This window comes from Agelaius tricolor, unplaced genomic scaffold (genome assembly GCF_023055355.1).
Source record: "Agelaius tricolor isolate 1412-34295 unplaced genomic scaffold, bAgeTri1.0.p SCAF_49, whole genome shotgun sequence".
Lineage (NCBI taxonomy): Eukaryota > Metazoa > Chordata > Aves > Passeriformes > Icteridae > Agelaius > Agelaius tricolor.
This window is the reverse complement of record NW_027269309.1, coordinates 821116-844571: the sequence shown is the minus strand read 5'-3', so window position 1 is coordinate 844571 and position 23456 is coordinate 821116. Positions and strand designations below refer to the sequence as shown.

Genomic DNA, 23456 nt, shown 5'->3' with positions numbered 1-23456 from the left:
TTGTCTCTGTCACACGGTCACACTTATCACCAGTGTCACTGAGTCCTGTTCAGACGATGTCTTTGCCTTTCAGAGTCACTTTGCATTGGCATGTGGGGCACTGATATGTAATACATTGTTTCCAAAATTTCTGCCGGACCCCTGTGGAACCAAACCCCCACCCCTCTGTTCACCTATCAGGGGTGCAGATGGGGAAAGTATTGTTATAAATACATATTATAATATTGGCTTTTTGCAAATATTAAGATGGATTCTATATGTATATTAGAGTAACTTTGCTATAAAAATATAGGAGTTTTTCTGTACCTTGACATAGTAGAGAAATAGGTGATATAGGATGCTTGTGTTAAACTGCCTGCTTGGTTGGGATAACATTCAATGAACATATGATGGAGACCCCTGCTGCTGACATGCCAATTATCAGCACCCTCTGTCTATAGAAAAATGGACCAAAGGCCAAACAGGAGGTGATAATAGGGGGGGACTAAAACCACAGCCATGAAATGCACATGCTCTGAAAAGGTGGATCCGAGGAGGAGCCATGCTAAACAATTCTTGGAACATGTAAACTAGTTTGGGGAAAAGTTTAAATATGCATGATTGGTTATGACTCTGCAGTAGACTGATGCAATCGAAAGGGTATGGAAAGGACATCTCTGAAATAGCAGGTGTGCTCTGGGCTGAATGCCAAGCATCTGGATGAAAAAACTTGGCTATAGTCTCTTTGTCTCTTATTGTCCTTTATTCAACTTTTAAATTTTTACTGGAGACTGAACCTCATTTTTCACAGTGGGGATGTGTAAAATGGGGCTTGGGGTGCTCAAATGCCTCAAGAAAGCACCAAAAAAACCCAAGCACCACATTCCCCTCATGCCTGGGCTGGCGGTCCAGCAGCTCAAGTAGAAGAGTCCTCCAGGAGCTCAGGGAAGCAGCAGCCCTCGTGCTGAGGCACAGCCTGTGGAGAAAGGGGTCAGTGGCCCAAATGTGTGCTCTGGAAATCAGAGCTGGGTTCCTAAATCCTATTGGAAGTGTCTGTAATAGACCTGTGGTGGCTGAGGGATGTACGTGGGAAGGGTTTGGCAGTCTGGAAGTGGACTTATTGGTGCTCTGAGCTCTGTTGTGTCTGGGAGCCTGTTCCCTTGCCCTTGCCCAAGGGCAGAGTGTTGGTGAGGGCTGGAGTTGGAGGCTGTGTCTGCCCCGAGAGCCGGTACCGTGGGGCTGCAGGTGCTCCTGCCAGCGTGGGCTTGTCTGAGCCGGGCCTTGTGCCTCTTTCAGGAGCTTGGATGGGAGTTGAGCCAGGGAGGGCCTCTCCAACAGCCCCTGGAATGCTGGGCTTTGGGCCCTGGCAGCCATCACAAAGGCCGTGGAACGTTGTGGGTATGACCCTGGCAAGTGTCACAAAGGCCATGGAATGCTGGGGGTTGGATCCTGGCAACAATCAACAGCTCCTGGCTATTGGGGTTTGGACCCTGGAGCTGTCAACAGCTCGTGAACTTTGGGGCTTGGACCTTGCAAAGGCCAACGGCACTTTGATTGTGTGCTATTGACCCTGCAAAGGCCAAGAACCTTTGGAAATTGGTGTTTACATCCTGCAAAGGCCAAGGGCCTTTGGATATCTGGGTGTAGACCCTGCAAAGGCCAAGGGCCTTTGGTCACTGCTGTTTCCTCACTGCTGGTGCCAAGGGGCAGATGGAGACCCGGAGGGTGAGTGACAAAGCCACTGCTCTCCTTGTGCCAAGCCCAGCAGCGACCTGGGTGGGCCTGGGCTGTGCCTCGGGGAACAGTTCCCTTTGGGATCTGCAAGGGATTAACTGTTGGCTGTTCCAGAGCTGGCAGCAGCTGTGGTGCTTGCCCTGGGAACAGGCCTGGGAGGGAATGGGGGGCTCCTGGCTATCCCAGAGCGCAGCCACATCTCCTCCACTCTCCTTGTCCCACTGGAGGCCGTGGGCACAAACAAGGGAGCAGCTTTTCATTGCCTTCCCCTCACCCAAATTACAGCGCAGCCTCAGCGCTTCCCAGAGTCAAGAATGAGTTTCTCCCTGACATCTCCAAAATGATCCCCAGTAGCCCAGAGGAGGTCACAAGGATGATAGGAAGATGCTGCAAGGGCTGGAGCACCTGTGCCAAGGGAAAAGGATGCAAGAGTTGGGGTTGTCCTGGCTAGAGAAGGTTCCAGGGTGACCTTAGAGTCCCTTCCAATGCATGAAAGGGCTGCAAGAGAGCTGGAGAGAGACTTAAGCCAGGGGCCTGCAGGGACAAGACAAGGCTTCCCAGCCAGACATGGCAAGGATGGATGGGATATTGGGAGGGGATTCTGCCCTCTGAGGGTGCTGAGGCCCTGGCACCGGTTGCCCAGAGAAGCTGTGGCTGCCCCTGGATCCCTGGCAATGTTCATGGCCAGGTTGGATTGGGCTCTGGGCAGCTCCCCTTCTGGTGTTCTTAGAAGTGATCAGACACCTTGCAGCATGTTGGTTTGCACTGCTCTCAAACTCCTGGGCTGAAAATATTGCCAAGAAGGGGAGGAGGAGCTCAGCTGGAAGTGCTGTGCTCTGGGACAGGCTGGGAAGCACTTAGAGGCAACTGCCTCAGGGGCAGCCATGCAGTCTGAGTGTGCTCTTGCCTGTGCACTTGCAGGGAGCTCGAGGGCTTTCTCACCAGGGACGTTCCTCCAGAGCCCCTCAGGTGAGTAAACTGTGCTGAGCTGGCTGGCCTTTTGAAACTGGTTCTCCATGAATGGACACCGGTTCTTGTGGGATCAGAGGAGGCATCTCAGTGCTACTTTGGAACAGGAACAGAATACCTGACTAACAGCTGGATGTGGCCTTTCAGGTGCTGGTAGACGGCGGTGACAGCATGGCCAATTCCATCATCTGCACCGACAATCCTGGGAACATCCTCTCAACTCTGACATCCACTGATGAACAGCATCCCTTTGAATTGGCTTGGGAAGCTACAGAGAATTGTGAGCGCATGTGGCAACAGTTTGATCAAGTAGAGGAGAGAACCCAGAGGATCAGAAGCCAATACCAGCTCATAGACTCTCTGTTAGCAGAAATCAGAAGGTGAGCATTTCCTCCTCCTCCTCCTCCTCCTCCTGCATTCCAGAGGCAATCTGCTTCCAGGTCTGGGAGGTCAGAGGTGTCCTGGGTGAAGAAATCACCTGCCTACCATGTGTAGGCCTCAGTGTGGCTCTCGAGCATTGTCCTGTCTGGGTTTTTCATGCTCTACTGGGACTCCCAAGGCTGTCTGCAAGATGCAGAGACATGTTGGAATAGAAGACTCCTTCTTCTCGCCGTGCTGCTTCCTTGAATTCTGTTCTTTGCGTGCCCCTGCCCAGCCACTGCTTGTCACTGAAGGAAGGAAAAATCCTGCCTTCCTTTCCCTTTGCCTCTGGAGGTTTCCTTGGGAGGGAAAGAGCAAGGTCTTCCTTAGCCTACTGCCCCCAGCTCCATCCTGGAGTGCTGAAAATGGCATTGCTGACTCTACAGACCTCTTGCTTCTTCTGACTGGGCCTTGTCTCCGCAGTGACTGTGCAAAGTTTGAGAAGCCCAAGGAAATGCTGCTGCAATGCACTGGAATCCTGGAGACAGGAGCCTTTTGTCTGCAGCAGCAGAACACCAAGCAGCAGAAGGAAGCGTCAGCCCAGGCAGAAGAGGCAGAGCAGCAGGACTGGATGGAGGTTGGTTTTGGAAATGAGATGGTTTTCCCTTGAAAAGTCGTCTTGCCCCTTCTTGTACAGTGGAGGACTTGGCTGCACTCGAGGGAGAAGGGCCATCCTTGCAGAGGCAGCTGGAAGTCAAGAGGCAGACTTTGGAGGAATTGCAGCTTCAGAGGGATGTGCTGGAGCAAGGGAGGGATGATGGTAGCAGGGCTCTGAACACCTTATTGCTAGGCAGCACCTGTGGCAGTGGGAGTTGTGGCAGCCAGATCAGCCACATGCTCTTTCTGGCACTAGAAGACAGGCACACTGCTGTGCACACCTGGCTCAAGAGGGCACACGCATTTCTTAGTCAGGGATATGCATGTTCATCAGCAAAGTGTGGCATGCTTCTGCAAAATGTGTTGCTTTGGGCAGCCACAGAGCCTCTAAAAGAGGGAAGGGAGCTGGGGAAACTTTGAGGCCAGAGCACAGGTGCTCCTTGTCCTCTGGCTGCCTGTGAGGTGGCACTGGCTGGCTCTGCACAGGACTCCTGAGGAAGGGCTCCAGCTGTACCTTGTCCCACTTGCAGGTTTCCCAGGAGCAAGAGTCATCGAGCTGGTGTCTGGAGCAGCTGAGCCAGGAATCCTCTGGCCAAGGGCATGAAGTGGCCCAGGCGTGGCGAGAGGAGGAGCTGCTGGCCCAGAAGGCTGACCTTGAGGGCCGACTGGCAGCCACCGAGTGGCTCCGACAAGACCTTGCCAGGCAGCTGGAGGAGACCAGGTAAAGGCAGGGAGTTGAAACTTTTCAGATGATTTTACATTCCATGGATACAAAATGGAAGAGTCTCAAGGAAAAAAAAAAAAAAAAGCCACCATGTGAGGGTCATTTTTCTGGCACCAAAACCAGCAAAGCTCTCGTGAGCATTGGGCTCCTGTTTGTGCCACCGAGCACACTCCTGTGGGATGTCAAAAGCAATCCAGCCAGCCCTGAACTGAGGAGTAGTTGAACCATGCAGATGCTGAGTGAAACCACAAGTTTCTCTTGGGTTTGCTTCCTCCTTCTGGGCATTGAACATCCCTCCTTCCTTTCCGAGTCACTTGACATGATCCTGACCTTCAGACCAGGAGGCTTCATCTTCAGCATTCCAGGCTCTTACCTTGGCACGTTGGGAATAGCACGCTGCCATTCAGGGTGAAGCCAGAGGCTCCTGCTGACCATCTTGAGGCATTTCTGCTTCCAAGCACACCCTTGAGAAGTGTGGGACAGGATGTAGAGCTGGTCAGAGAGCAGCAGGGAAAGCTCTCTGGAATTCTCAACAGCCTCTGGACATTCTTGCTGATGGTTGATGGGCACCCAGCTGCCAAACCTGCCAAGGTTCCTTTGGATGGTCCCTCTCACTGTGCAAGGAAGGACAAGTCCCTTGGGCTACTGCCTGCTTGTTCAGCAACACTCAAATAAAGGCAGCAAGTCTACTCCTGGACCTTGCAAGAGTTGAAACTGCAGTCTCTGCATTCAGGTAGTTGCAATTTGGACCAAAGGCTGTTCTGATTATTTACAAGTGCTGCCATGACCATGAGATTTTACTGTATCTGCAAAGTAGTTCTGAAGCCTCGTTAAATACCGGGTGTCTGGAAGATGATGTACCTTTATGTCCATTATCAAGAGCATTAAAACGTCAGGAGTCAGCCAGGACAAGAGTCTGTTCTGTCCCCCTGCAGAGCAGCTTGGAAGTGCTGATGAGAGAAGGGCTGTGAGCAGGGGCTGGGCTTTTGCTTGTTGCTCCAGCCTGTTTGGGCACAGCTACCCAGAGTCATAGGTCAGAAACAGCAAGTGAAGGTTTGGCTGTTGAGGCCAAGTTGGGCTGGGCTGCCTGTGCTATGGCAGGCCATAAGGAAGGCCTGGGCAGTCCCTCAGAGGCCCTGCTCTGCTCTGGAAATGGCCCAGATGTGCCTTCTCTGGACGAGTTTCCAGCTGACCCATTTTCCATCCTCAGGCGTGGGGATCTTGAGCCACGTCGTCCTGGAATAACCGGCTGTGGGTGTCTGGAGCAAGCAACTCATGTCTGTCCATCTTTGCAACTTGTAGGTCAGCAAAGGAGAGCCTGCAATCCAGGCTGTTTGCTGCTCAGCTGCAGATGGCTCAGCTGCAGATGACCTGGAAGCGTGTGGAGGCAGAGCTGCAAGGGGAGCTGCAGGGAGCTCGCAGAGAAGCCCAGGCAGCGCAGAGGAGGCACAAGGAAGAGCTACAAGGCCTCAAAGAGGAAATGCATCTCCTCCTTGAGCAGAGGGAGGCTCTACAAAAGCAGGTGAGTGAAAGAGCAGTGGCACTGCAGTCATGCAGCGAGGGGTCTGTGGCCTTCGTGCTTTTCCATGGCAGAGCAGCAGCTGCTGGGGTGAGCCCTGGGGCTGTCTCGTGCTCTGGGGGCTCCATGGCAGCTGCTCTGAAGGACACTCAGTGCTCTGCTGAATGTCAGCTGCTGCTCTGGACAGCTGGGCTAGTCCTCTGTGCTGCTGGCCAGCAAGCAGCAGCATGGATTCCTGCTGGCCTCTTCTTGCTAGCCTTGCTTTGGCAGGTGCTTTCTCAGGTGCCCTTGCGGGTGGGCCACTTAGAGACTGAAACAAGTTGTCCATATCCTTTGTGCATCTGGTGCTCTCAGGACAGGGAGGAGTGGAAAGTTGTCCTTTACCTTTGCTCACAGCCTGTGCTGTGGCTGAGTGTGAGAAGCTGTGGCTGTAGCCTCTGACTGCTTTGTTCTGTTTGACTGGAGGTGGCAGAGTTGACATCTCAGCTGGCAGCCTCCCGAGAGTGCCAGGAAAGGACTGCGCAGAGAGCCCAGCAAGAGGGGATGGAGGCCCAGGAAGAGTCCAGGCAGAAGCTGTTGGAGATTGAGCAGATCCAGAAGATGCTGGAGGAGGCAGAACATCAGAACAAGGAGCTTCAAATGCATCTGGACTATCTGGAGAGGGGATGGATTCAATGTGAAGAAATGGCAGAGCAAAATTCAGACTTGCAGGCTTCCATCAATGCCCTAGAGAGGGAAAAGGCCAGGTAAATGAAAGCCTGTGAGACTCTGCATTGTGGTGAATGGATTCCCTCTTTGCCATCATTGCACCTGCCAGGGGCTCTGGCAGCAGTTCCTAAGTGGCAGATTCTGAACTCTCCATGTAGACACTTCTCATTGTCTGGATGTTGAGTTTCATTTTCTTTCCTTTAAAGCCTTCCGATAGAGTTTTTCTGAAGATAAAGGCTTTGGGGGTAGCCCTTTCCCTCTAGGGGTCATTGTGTTGTTAGGTGGATGTGTTGACACTGCCCGAGGTGCACTGTAAGGAAGGAGCTGCATACATCCATCAGCTCCACCTTGGGGCCTGTAACTTGAAGCCTTTGGGGTCTGGATCAGCCTGGCATCTGATGCTTTTTCTGGGCAGAACCATCTTAAGGCCCTGAGTGCTGCTCTAGGCCAGCTTGGCCTTGGAGGCAGCCCAGAAACAAGAATGTCTCTGTTGCATGGTTCCTCATCAAATGTGCCCCGCTGCCTGCAGGGGGTCAAGCAGGGTCCCTGCCACCCTGCACAGTCACAGGCATTTCTGACTGTGCAAAGAATGCAAGAAACAGGACCAAGCTATGGGGGGCTCCTGAAGCCAATCAAGTCCTGCCAGGCTTCAGTGCCACAGGATTCTTCCTCCAAGAAGAAGACAAAGCAAAGGCAGGGCACTCCTGCTCTCCTGGAGCCTTCTGCATCTTCCATCAGGTTGTGCTCCAAGCCTCAGTTGCCCCTTTGGCCTTTGTTTCTCCAGCTGAAAGTAGGATGGGTGCTGGTAAATCTTTGGGAACTTGCCAGAGATGCCCTGGCTCTAGGGTGCTGCTCCTCCTCCTACCTGGATGTGTAAGATGGGGGAAGGAAATGTCTCTTCCATGCTGACCAAACCTCCCTGCTTTGGAGCCTGGTTAGTCAGAAGAAAATTGTTCCTCTCCCCTAATGTCTTCATTGCAAGACTTTGTTAGGTTTGTATTCACATTCCCATCTCAAGAAGAAGGTAGGGCATGGAGGCAGGAACTCGCTGTTCCTTCTGGGACAAAAGCAGAGCAGGCACATGCTGGGCTGGGACTGCAGAGGGAACAAACAGCCAAGTTGTTGAGAGAAACCTCATCAGGCAGAGCAGTTTTTCCCTGAGGTGGTGCAAGTCCTGAGAGTTGCTAAAATGTGCTATCCTTTAGTAATGAGTTGCTTGCTTCCCTTCTAGGCTGATTCTGTCTCTGGAGGAAAAGAATGTGTGCCTCAGAATGCTGGAAGAACAGAACCTGGCACTGAACAATCAGGTGTCTCAGTGTCAATCTGCTCTTCAGCAGGCCAAACAGATCTCCTCAAACCGCGCTGGACAACTGCGGGAGCTCAACACACAGGTAAGCTGTGCAGTGGCATCCTCTTCTCCAGGGACACACAACAGCACCTTTGCCTTGCAGGCCCCAGCCTCTTTCCCCTGCCAGCAGCATCCACAGCTGCCGTGTTCTGCCCAGGGCTGCTGCTGCACCCTGAGGCTGAGCCTGGATCTGGTGTCTGCTGCAGAAGTTTTCCCCCCCCATCCTCTCCCGGGTCCCAGCAGGCAATTTGGGAGGAGAAGCAGCAGCAGACTCCTCTGGAGCTTCTCTGTCCCTCTGTTGGCAGTGTTGTCGCAGACAGAGTTGGTGCCTGTGGCAGGCACTGAGCAATGTGGGGACACAGAGGTGGCTGTGGCAGGCTGGGCAGGGCACTTCCAGCACAGCCAGTTCAGCCGCTGTTCAGAGCTGCAGCCCAAGGATGCCCATTGCCTCCCTTTCCCTGTTTTCTCTCCATTTGCCTCCATTGCAATCTTTCCTGCTGTGCCTTCTGGTTTTGGCTTGAAGTAATTTCTTCTTTGTGGCTCTCCCTGCGGCCCACTCTGCTGCCTCAGGAGCAGCCCTGTCCCTGAGGCTCTGTGCATCCATCTTCCAGATCCGGGCCCTGCAGGACGCAGTGCTGCAGATGGAGGCTTCCCAGGCAACTCAACAGAAGCAGCTGCTGAAGGAGCTGGAGGAGTCTCGAGCAGGAGAACGCTCTGTGAGGGACTCTGTGCACGTGCTGCAGGCTGAGGTGTCTGAGCTGCGTGTGAGGCTCCAGAGCTCTGATGACAAAGCTCTTGCCTTGGCCATACAGTGTGAGGCTGTGGAGCTGGAGCTGAGGAAGGCACAGGCTCAGAGAGACAACCTCAGAGCCCGCAACCTGGAGCTGCAGAAGGAGTGGGAGGAAATTGAGCAAGGTACAGCTTCTCCTCTGCCACTCACTGCCCCATGCTGTCTCACCAGCTAAGGAGCTGTAGCTGGATGCCTCAGCTCCATTCCCCCAAACTCCAGGCCCTACCAGAGCCTCCAGGCTATTGGCCTCTCTGGAGCAGGGCTGCACAGGCATCCCCTGTGCTTTGTCTCTCTTGAGTTGCTCACTCTGCACAAGGCCAAGAACAAACACACTCTCCTATCCCTCTGAACCCTTGCCCCTTTCATTCCTGCCTTTTTCTGTGCCTGGAAGTTTCCTTCATTTCTGTCAGCTTTGGAGCCTTTGTGGGCTTAGGCCTGGCAACCACAGGCGGGTAGAGAAGACAGTGCTCTTGTCTCTGCAGGATGCACATCAGTTTGCTTTGCTTTTCCCCTTCCCATTTTCCCTTTCCTTTGCCCTCCCCTGCTGCAGATTGCGTGCAGGCAGAAGCCAAGCACATCTGTCACCAAATTGCCCTGGAGAAAGAGGCCACTGAAAGGCAGGAAGAGGCTGTGGCTCTTCGACAGGAGGTGGCATCTCTGAGGAGAAAATTGGAAAAGCTGGAGAAGGAAAGGATTTGCTGGTGAGATTGGCAGTTGGTTCTAAGGTGGAGCTTCCTCAGCACACGACACCTGTTCCTGCCCCTCTTCTTCCAGTAGATCAAAGTTGTCCCCTTCAGGCCAATTCCTAATTATCTCCAAGACCCAACAGCAATTTGTGTATCCAATACTGGAGTACTGTGTGATGAGGGCAATCCATTTGCACCTGTGCCATGTGTTGCTGTACCTGGACAGCCCACAGGAGTCCCTGTGGCTGGCAGCCATCAGGTTCATCTAGGAGCCACGAGCCTGGGCTTCCCCTGCCCCAGCCTGCCCCGCCCTGCCCAACCCAACCCCTCCCTGCCGCACCCAGCTCCACCCAACGCTGGCCTGCCACACCAAACCCCACTCCTCCCTTCCCTACCCCACCTTGTCCCACCCCATCCCAGCCCCACTCCGGCCCATCCCAGGCCTGCCCTACCATGCCCCGCTCTGCCTCCCCCAGCCGTGCCCTGCCCTGTCAAACCCTGTCCCACCCTGCCCTGCTCCGCCCTGCTCCGCCCAAGCCTGTTCCTCCTCACCCCGCCGCAGCTCGGCCCCCGCCCCGGCCCCGGCTGCTGCCCCGGCAGCGCCATCCGTGCCCGGCGCCGTGGAGCCCCGCCTGGCCTCGGCGCTGCTGCCGCCCTCTGGCAGCCGTGCCCTTGGGCGGCAGCGTGCGGCAAGGGCCCGGCCCGAGCCCTGCCGGGGCCAGGAGGCCGTGTGGCCACAGGGCTGGCAGCGCTGCTGGGCTGGCAGGGAGCTGTGCCGCTGGCGCCCTGACAGGCTCTGTGTTCTCAGGGATGGCCGGGCGGCACCTCAGGGGCTGCAAGCGACAGCTCCGCCACATCTGTCAGGGTGAGTGAGGCCAGCGGGCTGCCAGCCCCGGCTGCCGGGGGCAGCTGCAATCCCTGCCCCGCTGCCCATGGCTCTGCTCCCTGTGCGCAGCAGGGCTGCCGTGGCCACAGCACACGCTCCCATTTCAGGCCCACGTGGGGCAATAGTGTCCGCTAGCTTCGGGCTCATCCCCTTGCTCCCTGCTCCCTCCTGGCCATGGCCAGAGCCGGCTGGCATGGCCCTGCCTCGGGGGTCTCCTCGGCTCCCCAAAGATCCGGGATCTGACCGTGCCTCTGTTCCTCTCTCTCACAGCCCTTGAAGACAAGGCAGAGGATATCAGCCCTGCCACCAGAAGCCTGGCTCTCAAAACAGCCTTTGTCCTCTGGGCTGTGGAGAGAGCTCCGGGCTCCATCTTGCAGAAGCTGCAAGATCAACGTCACAGGGCCCGCAAGAAACGGCCTTGTCCCTGGGGCCAGAGCTGGCTGTGCTGCTGGAGCTCTGAGGAGAGCTGATTTGAGAGGCTCTCTGTCTGCTGGGGCCTTCTGAGCTGGGGGGATTTTTCTTTTCTTTAAGATTGTTTTATTCCTTCTTTTTCTTTGTTCTTTAGGATATAAATATAGAATGTGTTCTAATAGCCAGACTCCCAGGAGCTCTCTTTGGTGCCCAGGGTCAACAGGGCACGGGGGAAGAGGGGAAAAGGGGTCCTTGTGCCAAGCGAGCAGCCCTGGTTTGTGGAGTGGGGAAGGAGAAATGGCCAGAAGCCCCTTGGCCTTGGGTGGTTCTGCTGAAGCCTTTGTGCTGGTGACAGAGCGGCCGGGCAGGGGCCGGAGCTGCAGGGGTCCCTGCTGGACCGGTGTCTGGAGATGGCCACAAGCCCTCCTGCCCAGCCAGGAAGGGCCATGTGTGTCCTCCTGCCCGTGTCTTGCTGGCTGCATTGCTGACGCCTCTGAGGTGCCTCTCGATGCGGCTCCTCTGGAGCTCCCTCGGGCCTGCGCCGCTGCCGGGCAGCTTGGCCGGGCTGGGGGAGATCCTGAGGGGACGATGGGGCACTGGGAGGCCGTGAAGGGATGAGGTGCTGCGGAGGCCCTGACGGGACAAGGAGCTGGGAAGGCACGAGGGCCCTGTGGGAGGGAGTGGCTGGCAGGAGGCTCCAAAGGGACAGGAGGCCCCTGAGGGGCCGGGCTGCTGGGAAGCCCTGAGGAATTGGGTGTCAGCCTTGTTCCTGACAGCCGGGCGCTTCCCCAGAGAGGCTCCCACGCCTCGGGCAGAAGCCCTGGTGGCTGGGCCTCAGCAGGAGGGTGGGGACCCCCCGAGGTGTCCAGACTGGCCTGGCTGGGGACAAGGAGGGCAAGGGGGCCCTGCCGGGGCATGGTCACTGCTTGCTGCCAGGGCAGTGGGCAGAGCAGGGCTGGCGGCCAGCCCAGGCCCCCGCGGCTGCCCAGGCCATGGTGCTGAGGATGAGGCCCTGCTGACACAGAGCTCTGGGCCCACAGAGCTTCTGCCTCTGTGGCCAGGGCGGCGATGTCTCCTCAAGCAGGGCTGCTGAGTCGCTGCTGCCAAAGCGGCTCTGGACGCCACAGAAACAGCACCAGAGCGCACACAGGAACAGCAGCAGCCCCAACGCCGGCACCTGCTCCAGGAGGCGTCTGCACCAGCCGCCATTCCAAAGGGGCCATACTCTGGGCACTATTGCATGTGATTTAGCAAAAGGCTTCAACGCACCCGGCCACAATGGATTTCCCTTGGCTTGCCAGCCTCACGGCAATGCTTGGCAGCTGCTGCTGCAGCCTGTGCCCCTGACTACAGTGACTGTGCTTGAGGGCAGACTCGTCTTCCACTGGCAGGCGTCCCAAGGCAGCGGCATTGATGCCATCATGAGAGGGAAATGAGGCTGCACAGAAGCTGCCGTCCCTCTCCTTTTTGCAGGCACCTTAAAAACACCCGCATGAACTTCTAGAGCAAATCCTGGACTGGTCTGGAACAAAGGAAGCAGCAGCAGGCGCTGAAGAAAGGCAGGCACTTGTGGCCAACATTCAGGTCTGAAGGGAAAAACTTTGGTGTCTGCTGAGGACATGGCTCGTTTCACAAGCTCAGGCTTTGCTGCTGGAAGATCCTGCTTTGCTCTTGCTGGAGCCCGTTCCCTACCAATGCAGGGGCTTCCATCGTTCCCGGATCAAGTCTGGTGGACCTGTGGGCAACAAGTCTGTCCCGAGTGCATCTGAGAGCAGAAAAGAGCAGGACATGGCTGCTTCCAGCACTTGTCTTGGCCGTCCTTCAGGGGGCTGGCAGCATCATCAGAGACACAGAACAGCTTCTCCGCCCAGAGTTATCCCTATCCTCTGCACTTCCCCAGGTGTCTGTCTTGATGTTCACCAGGGACCTCCCTGTTTGTGGCCGTCCTTTGCCATGCTCAGCAGGCAGCCAGTTGTGTTTGCATGTGAGCTGCCACAGGAAGACACACAGTAAGTGGAGCATTGAATAGCAGAGGCTGGGCCAATTCTTTCTCTTTCTGAGTGCAAGAAAGACAGAAAAGCACACGGAAACATGACAGTGTTTTGGTGGAGTCTCTTTCTCCTGTGAAATTCTGTAGCTACTGGTCTTTCTGTGCTACTGCTAATCCCTTCCTTGAAAAGATCATTCCAGGATGGAGCAACATCATCTGACACGTACCAAGTGTTGCCACCAGTTGCTCCAGGTGCTCCTACCAAGAGCCCCTGTAGGGTGGAGCCCAGGCCCCAGTGCACAAAGTCGGCTTTGGCTGCCCTCTGGCAGAGAAGCCCTCTGGAGGCACAGGTCCCTGGGGCAGGAGATGGGCACCAGCGCTGCCAGGGGCTCAGGGGGACTCTGCTTTGGCAGGGACTCTGCCACACCTGCTGATATCAGGGCTCCCTGGGCCCCAAGGCTCAGAGCAGCATTTGTGTCCTGGCACACACATTCCTTGTCTCTGTCACACGGTCACACTTATCACCAGTGTCACTGAGTCCTGTTCAGACGATGTCTTTGCCTTTCAGAGTCACTTTGCATTGGCATGTGGGGCACTGATATGTAATACATTGTTTCCAAAATTTCTGCCGGACCCCTGTGGAACCAAACCCCCACCCCTCTGTTCACCTATCAGGGGTGCAGATGGGAAAAGTATTGTTATAAATACATATTATAATATTGGCTTTTTGCAAATATTAAGATGGATTCTATATGTATATTAGAGTAACTTTGCTATAAAAATATAGGAGTTTTTCTGTACCTTGACATAGTAGAGAAATAGGTGATATAGGATGCTTGTGTTAAACTGCCTGCTTGGTTGGGATAACATTCAATGAACATATGATGGAGACCCCTGCTGCTGACATGCCAATTATCAGCACCCTCTGTCTATAGAAAAATGGACCAAAGGCCAAACAGGAGGTGATAATAGGGGGGGACTAAAACCACAGCCATGAAATGCACATGCTCTGAAAAGGTGGATCCGAGGAGGAGCCATGCTAAACAATTCTTGGAACATGTAAACTAGTTTGGGGAAAAGTTTAAATATGCATGATTGGTTATGACTCTGCAGTAGACTGATGCAATCGAAAGGGTATGGAAAGGACATCTCTGAAATAGCAGGTGTGCTCTGGGCTGAAGGCCAAGCATCTGGATGAAAAAACTTGGCTATAGTCTCTTTGTCTCTTATTGTCCTTTATTCAACTTTTAAATTTTTACTGGAGACTGAACCTCATTTTTCACAGTGGGGATGTGTAAAATGGGGCTTGGAGTGCTCAAATGCCTCAAGAAAGCACCAAAAAAACCCAAGCACCACATTCCCCTCATGCCTGGGCTGGCGGTCCAGCAGCTCAAGTAGAAGAGTCCTCCAGGAGCTCAGGGAAGCAGCAGCCCTCGTGCTGAGGCACAGCCTGTGGAGAAAGGGGTCAGTGGCCCAAATGTGTGCTCTGGAAATCAGAGCTGGGTTCCTAAATCCTATTGGAAGTGTCTGTAATAGACCTGTGGTGGCTGAGGGATGTACGTGGGAAGGGTTTGGCAGTCTGGAAGTGGACTTATTGGTGCTCTGAGCTCTGTTGTGTCTGGGAGCCTGTTCCTTTGCCCTTGCCCAAGGGCAGAGTGTTGGTGAGGGCTGGAGTTGGAGGCTGTGTCTGCCCCGAGAGCCGGTACCGTGGGGCTGCAGGTGCTCCTGCCAGCGTGGGCTTGTCTGAGCCGGGCCTTGTGCCTCTTTCAGGAGCTTGGATGGGAGTTGAGCCAGGGAGGGCCTCTCCAACAGCCCCTGGAATGCTGGGCTTTGGGCCCTGGCAGCCATCACAAAGGCCGTGGAACGTTGTGGGTATGACCCTGGCAAGTGTCACAAAGGCCATGGAATGCTGGGGGTTGGATCCTGGCAACAATCAACAGCTCCTGGCTATTGGGGTTTGGACCCTGGAGCTGTCAACAGCTCGTGAACTTTGGGGCTTGGACCTTGCAAAGGCCAACGGCACTTTGATTGTGTGCTATTGACCCTGCAAAGGCCAAGAACCTTTGGAAATTGGTGTTTACATCCTGCAAAGGCCAAGGGCCTTTGGATATCTGGGTGTAGACCCTGCAAAGGCCAAGGGCCTTTGGTCACTGCTGTTTCCTCACTGCTGGTGCCAAGGGGCAGATGGAGACCCGGAGGGTGAGTGACAAAGCCACTGCTCTCCTTGTGCCAAGCCCAGCAGCGACCTGGGTGGGCCTGGGCTGTGCCTCGGGGAACAGTTCCCTTTGGGATCTGCAAGGGATTAACTGTTGGCTGTTCCAGAGCTGGCAGCAGCTGTGGTGCTTGCCCTGGGAACAGGCCTGGGAGGGAATGGGGGGCTCCTGGCTATCCCAGAGCGCAGCCACATCTCCTCCACTCTCCTTGTCCCACTGGAGGCCGTGGGCACAAACAAGGGAGCAGCTTTTCATTGCCTTCCCCTCACCCAAATTACAGCGCAGCCTCAGCGCTTCCCAGAGTCAAGAATGAGTTTCTCCCTGACATCTCCAAAATGATCCCCAGTAGCCCAGAGGAGGTCACAAGGATGATAGGAAGATGCTGCAAGGGCTGGAGCACCTGTGCCAAGGGAAAAGGATGCAAGAGTTGGGGTTGTCCTGGCTAGAGAAGGTTCCAGGGTGACCTTAGAGTCCCTTCCAATGCATGAAAGGGCTGCAAGAGAGCTGGAGAGAGACTTAAGCCAGGGGCCTGCAGGGACAAGACAAGGCTTCCCAGCCAGACATGGCAAGGATGGATGGGATATTGGGAGGGGATTCTGCCCTCTGAGGGTGCTGAGGCCCTGGCACCGGTTGCCCAGAGAAGCTGTGGCTGCCCCTGGATCCCTGGCAATGTTCATGGCCAGGTTGGATTGGGCTCTGGGCAGCTCCCCTTCTGGTGTTCTTAGAAGTGATCAGACACCTTGCAGCATGTTGGTTTGCACTGCTCTCAAACTCCTGGGCTGAAAATATTGCCAAGAAGGGGAGGAGGAGCTCAGCTGGAAGTGCTGTGCTCTGGGACAGGCTGGGAAGCACTTAGAGGCAACTGCCTCAGGGGCAGCCATGCAGTCTGAGTGTGCTCTTGCCTGTGCACTTGCAGGGAGCTCGAGGGCTTTCTCACCAGGGACGTTCCTCCAGAGCCCCTCAGGTGAGTAAACTGTGCTGAGCTGGCTGGCCTTTTGAAACTGGTTCTCCATGAATGGACACTGGTTCTTGTGGGATCAGAGGAGGCATCTCAGTGCTACTTTGGAACAGGAACAGAATACCTGACTAACAGCTGGATGTGGCCTTTCAGGTGCTGGTAGACGGCGGTGACAGCATGGCCAATTCCATCATCTGCACCGACAATCCTGGGAACATCCTCTCAACTCTGACATCCACTGATGAACAGCATCCCTTTGAATTGGCTTGGGAAGCTACAGAGAATTGTGAGCGCATGTGGCAACAGTTTGATCAAGTAGAGGAGAGAACCCAGAGGATCAGAAGCCAATACCAGCTCATAGACTCTCTGTTAGCAGAAATCAGAAGGTGAGCATTTCCTCCTCCTCCTCCTCCTCCTCCTGCATTCCAGAGGCAATCTGCTTCCAGGTCTGGGAGGTCAGAGGTGTCCTGGGTGAAGAAATCACCTGCCTACCATGTGTAGGCCTCAGTGTGGCTCTCGAGCATTGTCCTGTCTGGGTTTTTCATGCTCTACTGGGACTCCCAAGGCTGTCTGCAAGATGCAGAGACATGTTGGAATAGAAGACTCCTTCTTCTCACCGTGCTGCTTCCTTGAATTCTGTTCTTTGCGTGCCCCTGCCCAGCCACTGCTTGTCACTGAAGGAAGGCAAAATCCTGCCTTCCTTTCCCTTTGCCTCTGGAGGTTTCCTTGGGAGGGAAAGAGCAAGGTCTTCCTTAGCCTACTGCCCCCAGCTCCATCCTGGAGTGCTGAAAATGGCATTGCTGACTCTTCAGGCCTCTTGCTTCTTCTGACTGGGCCTTGTCTCCGCAGTGACTGTGCAAAGTTTGAGAAGCCCAAGGAAATGCTGCTGCAATGCACTGGAATCCTGGAGACAGGAGCCTTTTGTCTGCAGCAGCAGAACACCAAGCAGCAGAAGGAAGCGTCAGCCCAGGCAGAAGAGGCAGAGCAGCAGGACTGGATGGAGGTTGGTTTTGGAAATGAGATGGTTTTCCCTTGAAAAGTCGTCTTGCCCCTTCTTGTACAGTGGAGGACTTGGCTGCACTCGAGGGAGAAGGGCCATCCTTGCAGAGGCAGCTGGAAGTCAAGAGGCAGACTTTGGAGGAATTGCAGCTTCAGAGGGATGTGCTGGAGCAAGGGAGGGATGATGGTAGCAGGGCTCTGAACACCTTATTGCTAGGCAGCACCTGTGGCAGTGGGAGTTGTGGCAGCCAGATCAGCCACATGCTCTTTCTGGCACTAGAAGACAGGCACAGTGCTGTGCACACCTGGCTCAAGAGGGCACACGCATTTCTTAGTCAGGGATATGCATGTTCATCAGCAAAGTGTGGCATGCTTCTGCAAAATGTGTTGCTTTGGGCAGCCACAGAGCCTCTAAAAGAGGGAAGGGAGCTGGGGAAACTTTGAGGCCAGAGCACAGGTGCTCCTTGTCCTCTGGCTGCCTGTGAGGTGGCACTGGCTGGCTCTGCACAGGACTCCTGAGGAAGGGCTCCAGCTGTACCTTGTCCCACTTGCAGGTTTCCCAGGAGCAAGAGTCATCGAGCTGGTGTCTGGAGCAGCTGAGCCAGGAATCCTCTGGCCAAGGGCATGAAGTGGCCCAGGCGTGGCGAGAGGAGGAGCTGCTGGCCCAGAAGGCTGACCTTGAGGGCCGACTGGCAGCCACCGAGTGGCTCCGACAAGACCTTGCCAGGCAGCTGGAGGAGACCAGGTAAAGGCAGGGAGTTGAAACTTTTCAGATGATTTTACATTCCATGGACACAAAATGGAAGAGTCTCAAGGAAAAAAAAAAAAAAGCCACCATGTGAGGGTCATTTTTCTGGCACCAAAACCAGCAAAGCTCTCGTGAGCATTGGGCTCCTGTTTGTGCCGCCGAGCACACTCCTGTGGGATGTCAAAAGCAATCCAGCCAGCCCTGAACTGAGGAGTAGTTAAACCATGCAGATGCTGAGTGAAACCTCAAGTTTCTCTTGGGTTTGCTTCCTCCTTCTGGGCATTGAACATCCCTCCTTCCTTTCCGAGTCACTTGACATGATCCTGACCTTCAGACCAGGAGGCTTCATCTTCAGCATTCCAGGCTCTTACCTTGGCACGTTGGGAATAGCACGCTGCCATTCAGGGTGAAGCCAGAGGCTCCTGCTGACCATCTTGAGGCATTTCTGCTTCCAAGCACACCCTTGAGAAGTGTGGGACAGGATGTAGAGCTGGTCAGAGAGCAGCAGGGAAAGCTCTCTGGAATTCTCAACAGCCTCTGGACATTCTTGCTGATGGTTGATGGGCACCCAGCTGCCAAACCTGCCAAGGTTCCTTTGGATGGTCCCTCTCACTGTGCAAGGAAGGACAAGTCCCTTGGGCTACTGCCTGCTTGTTCAGCAACACTCAAATAAAGGCAGCAAGTCTACTCCTGGACCTTGCAAGAGTTGAAACTGCAGTCTCTGCATTCAGGTAGTTGCAATTTGGACCAAAGGCTGTTCTGATTATTTACAAGTGCTGCCATGACCATGAGATTTTACTGTATCTGCAAAGTAGTTCTGAAGCCTCGTTAAATACCGGGTGTCTGGAAGATGATGTACCTTTATGTCCATTATCAAGAGCATTAAAACGTCAGGAGTCAGCCAGGACAAGAGTCTGTTCTGTCCCCCTGCAGAGCAGCTTGGAAGTGCTGATGAGAGAAGGGCTGTGAGCAGGGGCTGGGCTTTTGCTTGTTGCTCCAGCCTGTTTGGGCACAGCTACCCAGAGTCATAGGTCAGAAACAGCAAGTGAAGGTTTGGCTGTTGAGGCCAAGTTGGGCTGGGCTGCCTGTGCTATGGCAGGCCATAAGGAAGGCCTGGGCAGTCCCTCAGAGGCCCTGCTCTGCTCTGGAAATGGCCCAGATGTGCCTTCTCTGGACGAGTTTCCGGCTGACCCATTTTCCATCCTCAGGCGTGGGGATCTTGAGCCACGTCGTCCTGGAATAACCGGCTGTGGGTGTCTGGAGCAAGCAACTCATGTCTGTCCATCTTTGCAACTTGTAGGTCAGCAAAGGAGAGCCTGCAATCCAGGCTGTTTGCTGCTCAGCTGCAGATGGCTCAGCTGCAGATGACCTGGAAGCGTGTGGAGGCAGAGCTGCAAGGGGAGCTGCAGGGAGCTCGCAGAGAAGCCCAGGCAGCGCAGAGGAGGCACAAGGAAGAGCTACAAGGCCTCAAAGAGGAAAGGAATCTCCTCCTTGAGCAGAGGGAGGCTCTACAAAAGCAGGTGAGTGAAAGAGCAGTGGCACTGCAGTCATGCAGCGAGGGGTCTGTGGCCTTCGTGCTTTTCCATGGCAGAGCAGCAGCTGCTGGGGTGAGCCCTGGGGCTGTCTCGTGCTCTGGGGGCTCCATGGCAGCTGCTCTGAAGGACACTCAGTGCTCTGCTGAATGTCAGCTGCTGCTCTGGACAGCTGGGCTAGTCCTCTGTGCTGCTGGCCAGCAAGCAGCAGCATGGATTCCTGCTGGCCTCTTCTTGCTAGCCTTGCTTTGGCAGGTGCTTTCTCAGGTGCCCTTGCTGGTGGGCCACTTAGAGACTGAAACAAGTTATCCATGTCCTTTGTGCATCTGGTGCTCTCAGGACAGGGAGGAGTGGAAAGTTGTCCTTTACCTTTGCTCACAGCCTGTGCTGTGGCTGAGTGTGAGAAGCTGTGGCTGTAGCCTCTGACTGCTTTGTTCTGTTTGACTGGAGGTGGCAGAGTTGACATCTCAGCTGGCAGCCTCCCGAGAGTGCCAGGAAAGGACTGCGCAGAGAGCCCAGCAAGAGGGGATGGAGGCCCAGGAAGAGTCCAGGCAGAAGCTGTTGGAGATTGAGCAGATCCAGAAGATGCTGGAGGAGGCAGAACATCAGAACAAGGAGCTTCAAATGCATCTGGACTATCTGGAGAGGGGATGGATTCAATGTGAAGAAATGGCAGAGCAAAATTCAGACTTGCAGGCTTCCATCAATGCCCTAGAGAGGGAAAAGGCCAGGTAAATGAAAGCCTGTGAGACTCTGCATTGTGGTGAATGGATTCCCTCTTTGCCATCATTGCACCTGCCAGGGGCTCTGGCAGCAGTTCCTAAGTGGCAGATTCTGAACTCTCCATGTAGACACTTCTCATTGTCTGGATGTTGAGTTTCATTTTCTTTCCTTTAAAGCCTTCCGATAGAGTTTTTCTGAAGATAAAGGCTTTGGGGGCAGCCCTTTCCCTCTAGGGGTCATTGTGTTGTTAGGTGGATGTGTTGACACTGCCCGAGGTGCACTGTAAGGAAGGAGCTGCATACATCCATCAGCTCCACCTTGGGGCCTGTAACTTGAAGCCTTTGGGGTCTGGATCAGCCTGGCATCTGATGCTTTTTCTGGGCAGAACCATCTTAAGGCCCTGAGTGCTGCTCTAGGCCAGCTTGGCCTTGGAGGCAGCCCAGAAACAAGAATGTCTCTGTTGCATGGTTCCTCATCAAATGTCCCCCACTGCCTGCAGGGGGTCAAGCAGGGTCCCTGCCACCCTGCACAGTCACAGGCATTTCTGACTGTGCAAAGAATGCAAGAAACAGGACCAAGCTATGGGGGGCTCCTGAAGCCAATCAAGTCCTGCCAGGCTTCAGTGCCACAGGATTCTTCCTCCAAGAAGAAGACAAAGCAAAGGCAGGGCACTCCTGCTCTCCTGGAGCCTTCTGCATCTTCCATCAGGTTGTGCTGTAAGCCTCAGTTGCCCCTTTGGCCTTTGTTTCTCCAGCTGAAAGTAGGATGGGTGCTGGTAAATCTTTGGGAACTTGCCAGAGATGCCCTGGCTCTAGGGTGCTGCTCCTCCTACCTGGATGTGTAAGATGGGGGAAGGAAATGTCTCTTCCATGCTGACCAAACCTCCCTGCTTTGGAGCCTGGTTAGTCAGAGGAAAATTGTTCCTCTCCCCTAATGTCTTCATTGCAAGACTTTGTTAGGTTTGTATTCACATTCCCATCTCAAGAAGAAGGTAGGGCATGGAGGCAGGAACTCGCTGTTCTTTCTGAGACAAAAGCAGAGCAGGCACATGCTGGGCTGGGACTGCAGGGGGAACAAACAGCCAAGTTGTTGAGAGAAACCTCATCAGGCAGAGCAGTTTTTCCCTGAGGTGGTGCAAGTCCTAAGAGTTTCTAAAATGTGATATCCTTTAGTAATGAGTTGCTTGCTTCCCTTCTAGGCTGATTCTGTCTCTGGAGGAAAAGGATGTGTGCCTCAGAATGCTGGAAGAACAGAACCTGGCACTGAACAATCAGGTGTCTCAGTGTCAATCTGCTCTTCAGCAGGCCAAACAGCTCTCCTCAAACCGCGCTGGACAACTGCGGGAGCTCAACACACAGGTAAGCTGTGCAGTGGCATCCTCTTCTCCAGGGACACACAACAGCACCTTTGCCTTGGAGGCCCCAACCTCTTGCCCCTGCCAGCAGCATCCACAGCTGCCGTGTTCTGCCCAGGGCTGCTGCTGCACCCTGAGGCTGAGCCTGGATCTGGTGTCTGCTGCAGAAGTTTTCCCGCATCCTCTCCCGGGTCCCAGCAGGAAATGTGGGAGGAGAAGCAGCAGCAGACTCCTCTGGAGCTTCTCTGTCCCTCTGTTGGCAGTGTTGTCGCAGACAGAGTCGGTGCCTGTGCCCGGCACTGAGCAATGTGGGGACACAGAGGTGGCTGTGGCAGGCTGGGCAGGGCACTTCCAGCACAGCCAGTTCAGCCGCTGTTCAGAGCTGCAGCCCAAGGATGCCCATTGCCTCCCTTTCCCTGTTTTCTCTCCATTTGCCTCCATTGCAATCCTTGCTTCTGTGCCTTCCGGTTTTGGCTTGAAGTAATTTCTCCTTCATTGCGCTCCCTGCGGCCCACTCTGCTGCCTCAGGAGCAGCCCTGTCCCTGAGGCTCTGTGCATCCATCTTCCAGATCCGGGCCCTGCAGGACGCAGTGCTGCAGATGGAGGCTTCCCAGGCAACTCAACAGAAGCAGCTGCTGAAGGAGCTGGAGGAGTCTCGAGCAGGAGAACGCTCTGTGAGGGACTCTGTGCACGTGCTGCAGGCTGAGGTGTCTGAGCTGCGTGTGAGGCTCCAGAGCTCTGATGACAAAGCTCTTGCCTTGGCCATACAGTGTGAGGCTGTGGAGCTGGAGCTGAGGAAGACACAAGCTCAGAGAGACAACCTCAGAGCCCGCAACCTGGAGCTGCAGAAGGAGTTGGAGGAAATTGAGCAAGGTACAGCTTCTCCTCTGCCACTCACTGCCCCATGCTGTCTCACCAGCTGAGGAGCTGTAGCTGGATGCCTCAGCTCCATTCCCCCAAACTCCAGGCCCTGCCAGAGCCTCCAGACTATTGGCCTCTCTGGAGCAGGGCTGCACAGGCATCCCCTGTGCTTTGTCTCTCTTGAGTTGCTCACTCTGCACAAGGCCAAGAACAAACACACTCTCCTATCCCTCTGAACCCTTGCCCCTTTCATTCCTGCCTTTTTCTGTGCCTGGAAGTTTCCTTCATTTCTGTCAGCTTTGGAGCCTTTGTGGGCTTAGGGCCTGGCAACCACAGGCAGGTAGAGAAGACAGTGCTCTTGTTTCTGCACATCAGGATGCACATCAGTTTGCCTTTCCTTTGCTTGCCTCTTTCTCCTTCTCCTTTCCCCTTTCCTGCTGCAGATTGGTGGAAGGAGGAAGTCAAGCACATTTCTCGAGAAACTGCCTTGGAGAAAGAGGCCACCGAAAGGCAGGAAGAGGCTGTGGCTCTTCGACAGGAGGTGGCATCTCTGAGGAGAAAATTGGAAAAGCTGGAGAAGGAAAGGAAGGATGTGCTGGTGAGATTGGCAGATGCCACAAAGGGCCATTTCCTAGCTATGTGTTTGGGCCTTCTGTTAATAGTTCTAAGGAGCAGCTTTTCCCAGTTTAACTTTTCTAATTGCATTCTTCTGAATAAGGCGGAGAAGATGTTGTAGTCATGGCAAAGCCAGTTAATGCTGAGGCTGCTGATTTTCCTCCATGCTGGGCTTCTGTGCCCTAGAAATGTCTTTACTTCTCAAGGTCCTCAGTGTCCCTACTGACATTGCATGGTTTGGGGAATTCCTGGTGTCCAAAGCCATGTTCAGATTTCTAACTATCTGGATCTGGAAGGACAGGGGAGAGTCCCAAGTTTGCTGTTAATAGAAAGGTGTTTGGCCTTGGCCATGGGAGAGCAGCCAGTGGGGAGAGAGGAGAGGAAAGCCAAGGTCTGATCCCCAGCAGGACGTGTGCCTGCAAGGGGAGAACTGGTCCTGAGTGGCAGCAGAGAATGACAGACTGATCTGGCCATTGCTGCTCCCAGAGAGGGCAGTGGGGCTCTGGGGCATGGAGCCATGGGAACTCTACACAGGAGAGGTGGAAAAGCACTGCTGTCAGCCCAGCCCCAGGGAATGAAAGGCTGCGGCTGTTTGCTCTTCCCTTCCTCCCTGATGGAGAGCACATCCTCGTGGCACTGCCTGAATCCTGCTTAGCGGGCACTTGAAATCCTGGCTGCAGTTCTGGCAGCTC

The 23456-nt window shown here is 54.7% G+C and overlaps 1 protein-coding gene across 1 annotated transcript; it reads left to right on the top strand.

The window, feature by feature from the left end:
• The first annotated feature begins 1689 nt into the window (after window positions 1-1689).
• Window positions 1690-22885, top strand: LOC139604304 (centrosome-associated protein CEP250-like). Its single transcript, XM_071455428.1, has 20 exons — window positions 1690-1704; window positions 2635-2682; window positions 2830-3062; window positions 3526-3679; window positions 4230-4420; window positions 5726-5945; window positions 6408-6688; window positions 7882-8041; window positions 8610-8913; window positions 9339-9436; window positions 15891-15938; window positions 16086-16318; window positions 16782-16935; window positions 17486-17676; window positions 18980-19199; window positions 19662-19942; window positions 21133-21292; window positions 21858-22161; window positions 22593-22747; window positions 22868-22885. Exons 1-20 carry the CDS (start codon window positions 1690-1692, stop codon window positions 22883-22885), a joined length of 3468 nt encoding a protein of 1155 aa, XP_071311529.1.
• The last annotated feature ends 571 nt before the right edge of the window (window positions 22886-23456 follow it).

Coding starts and splice junctions, on each gene's coding strand:
- LOC139604304 (XM_071455428.1), top strand. Junction 9,437..15,890: donor CTGTGGCTCTTCGACAGGAG/GTGGCATCTCTG, acceptor GTGCACTTGCAG/GGAGCTCGAGGGCTTTCTCA. Junction 19,200..19,661: donor GGGAGGCTCTACAAAAGCAG/GTGAGTGAAAGA, acceptor GTTTGACTGGAG/GTGGCAGAGTTGACATCTCA.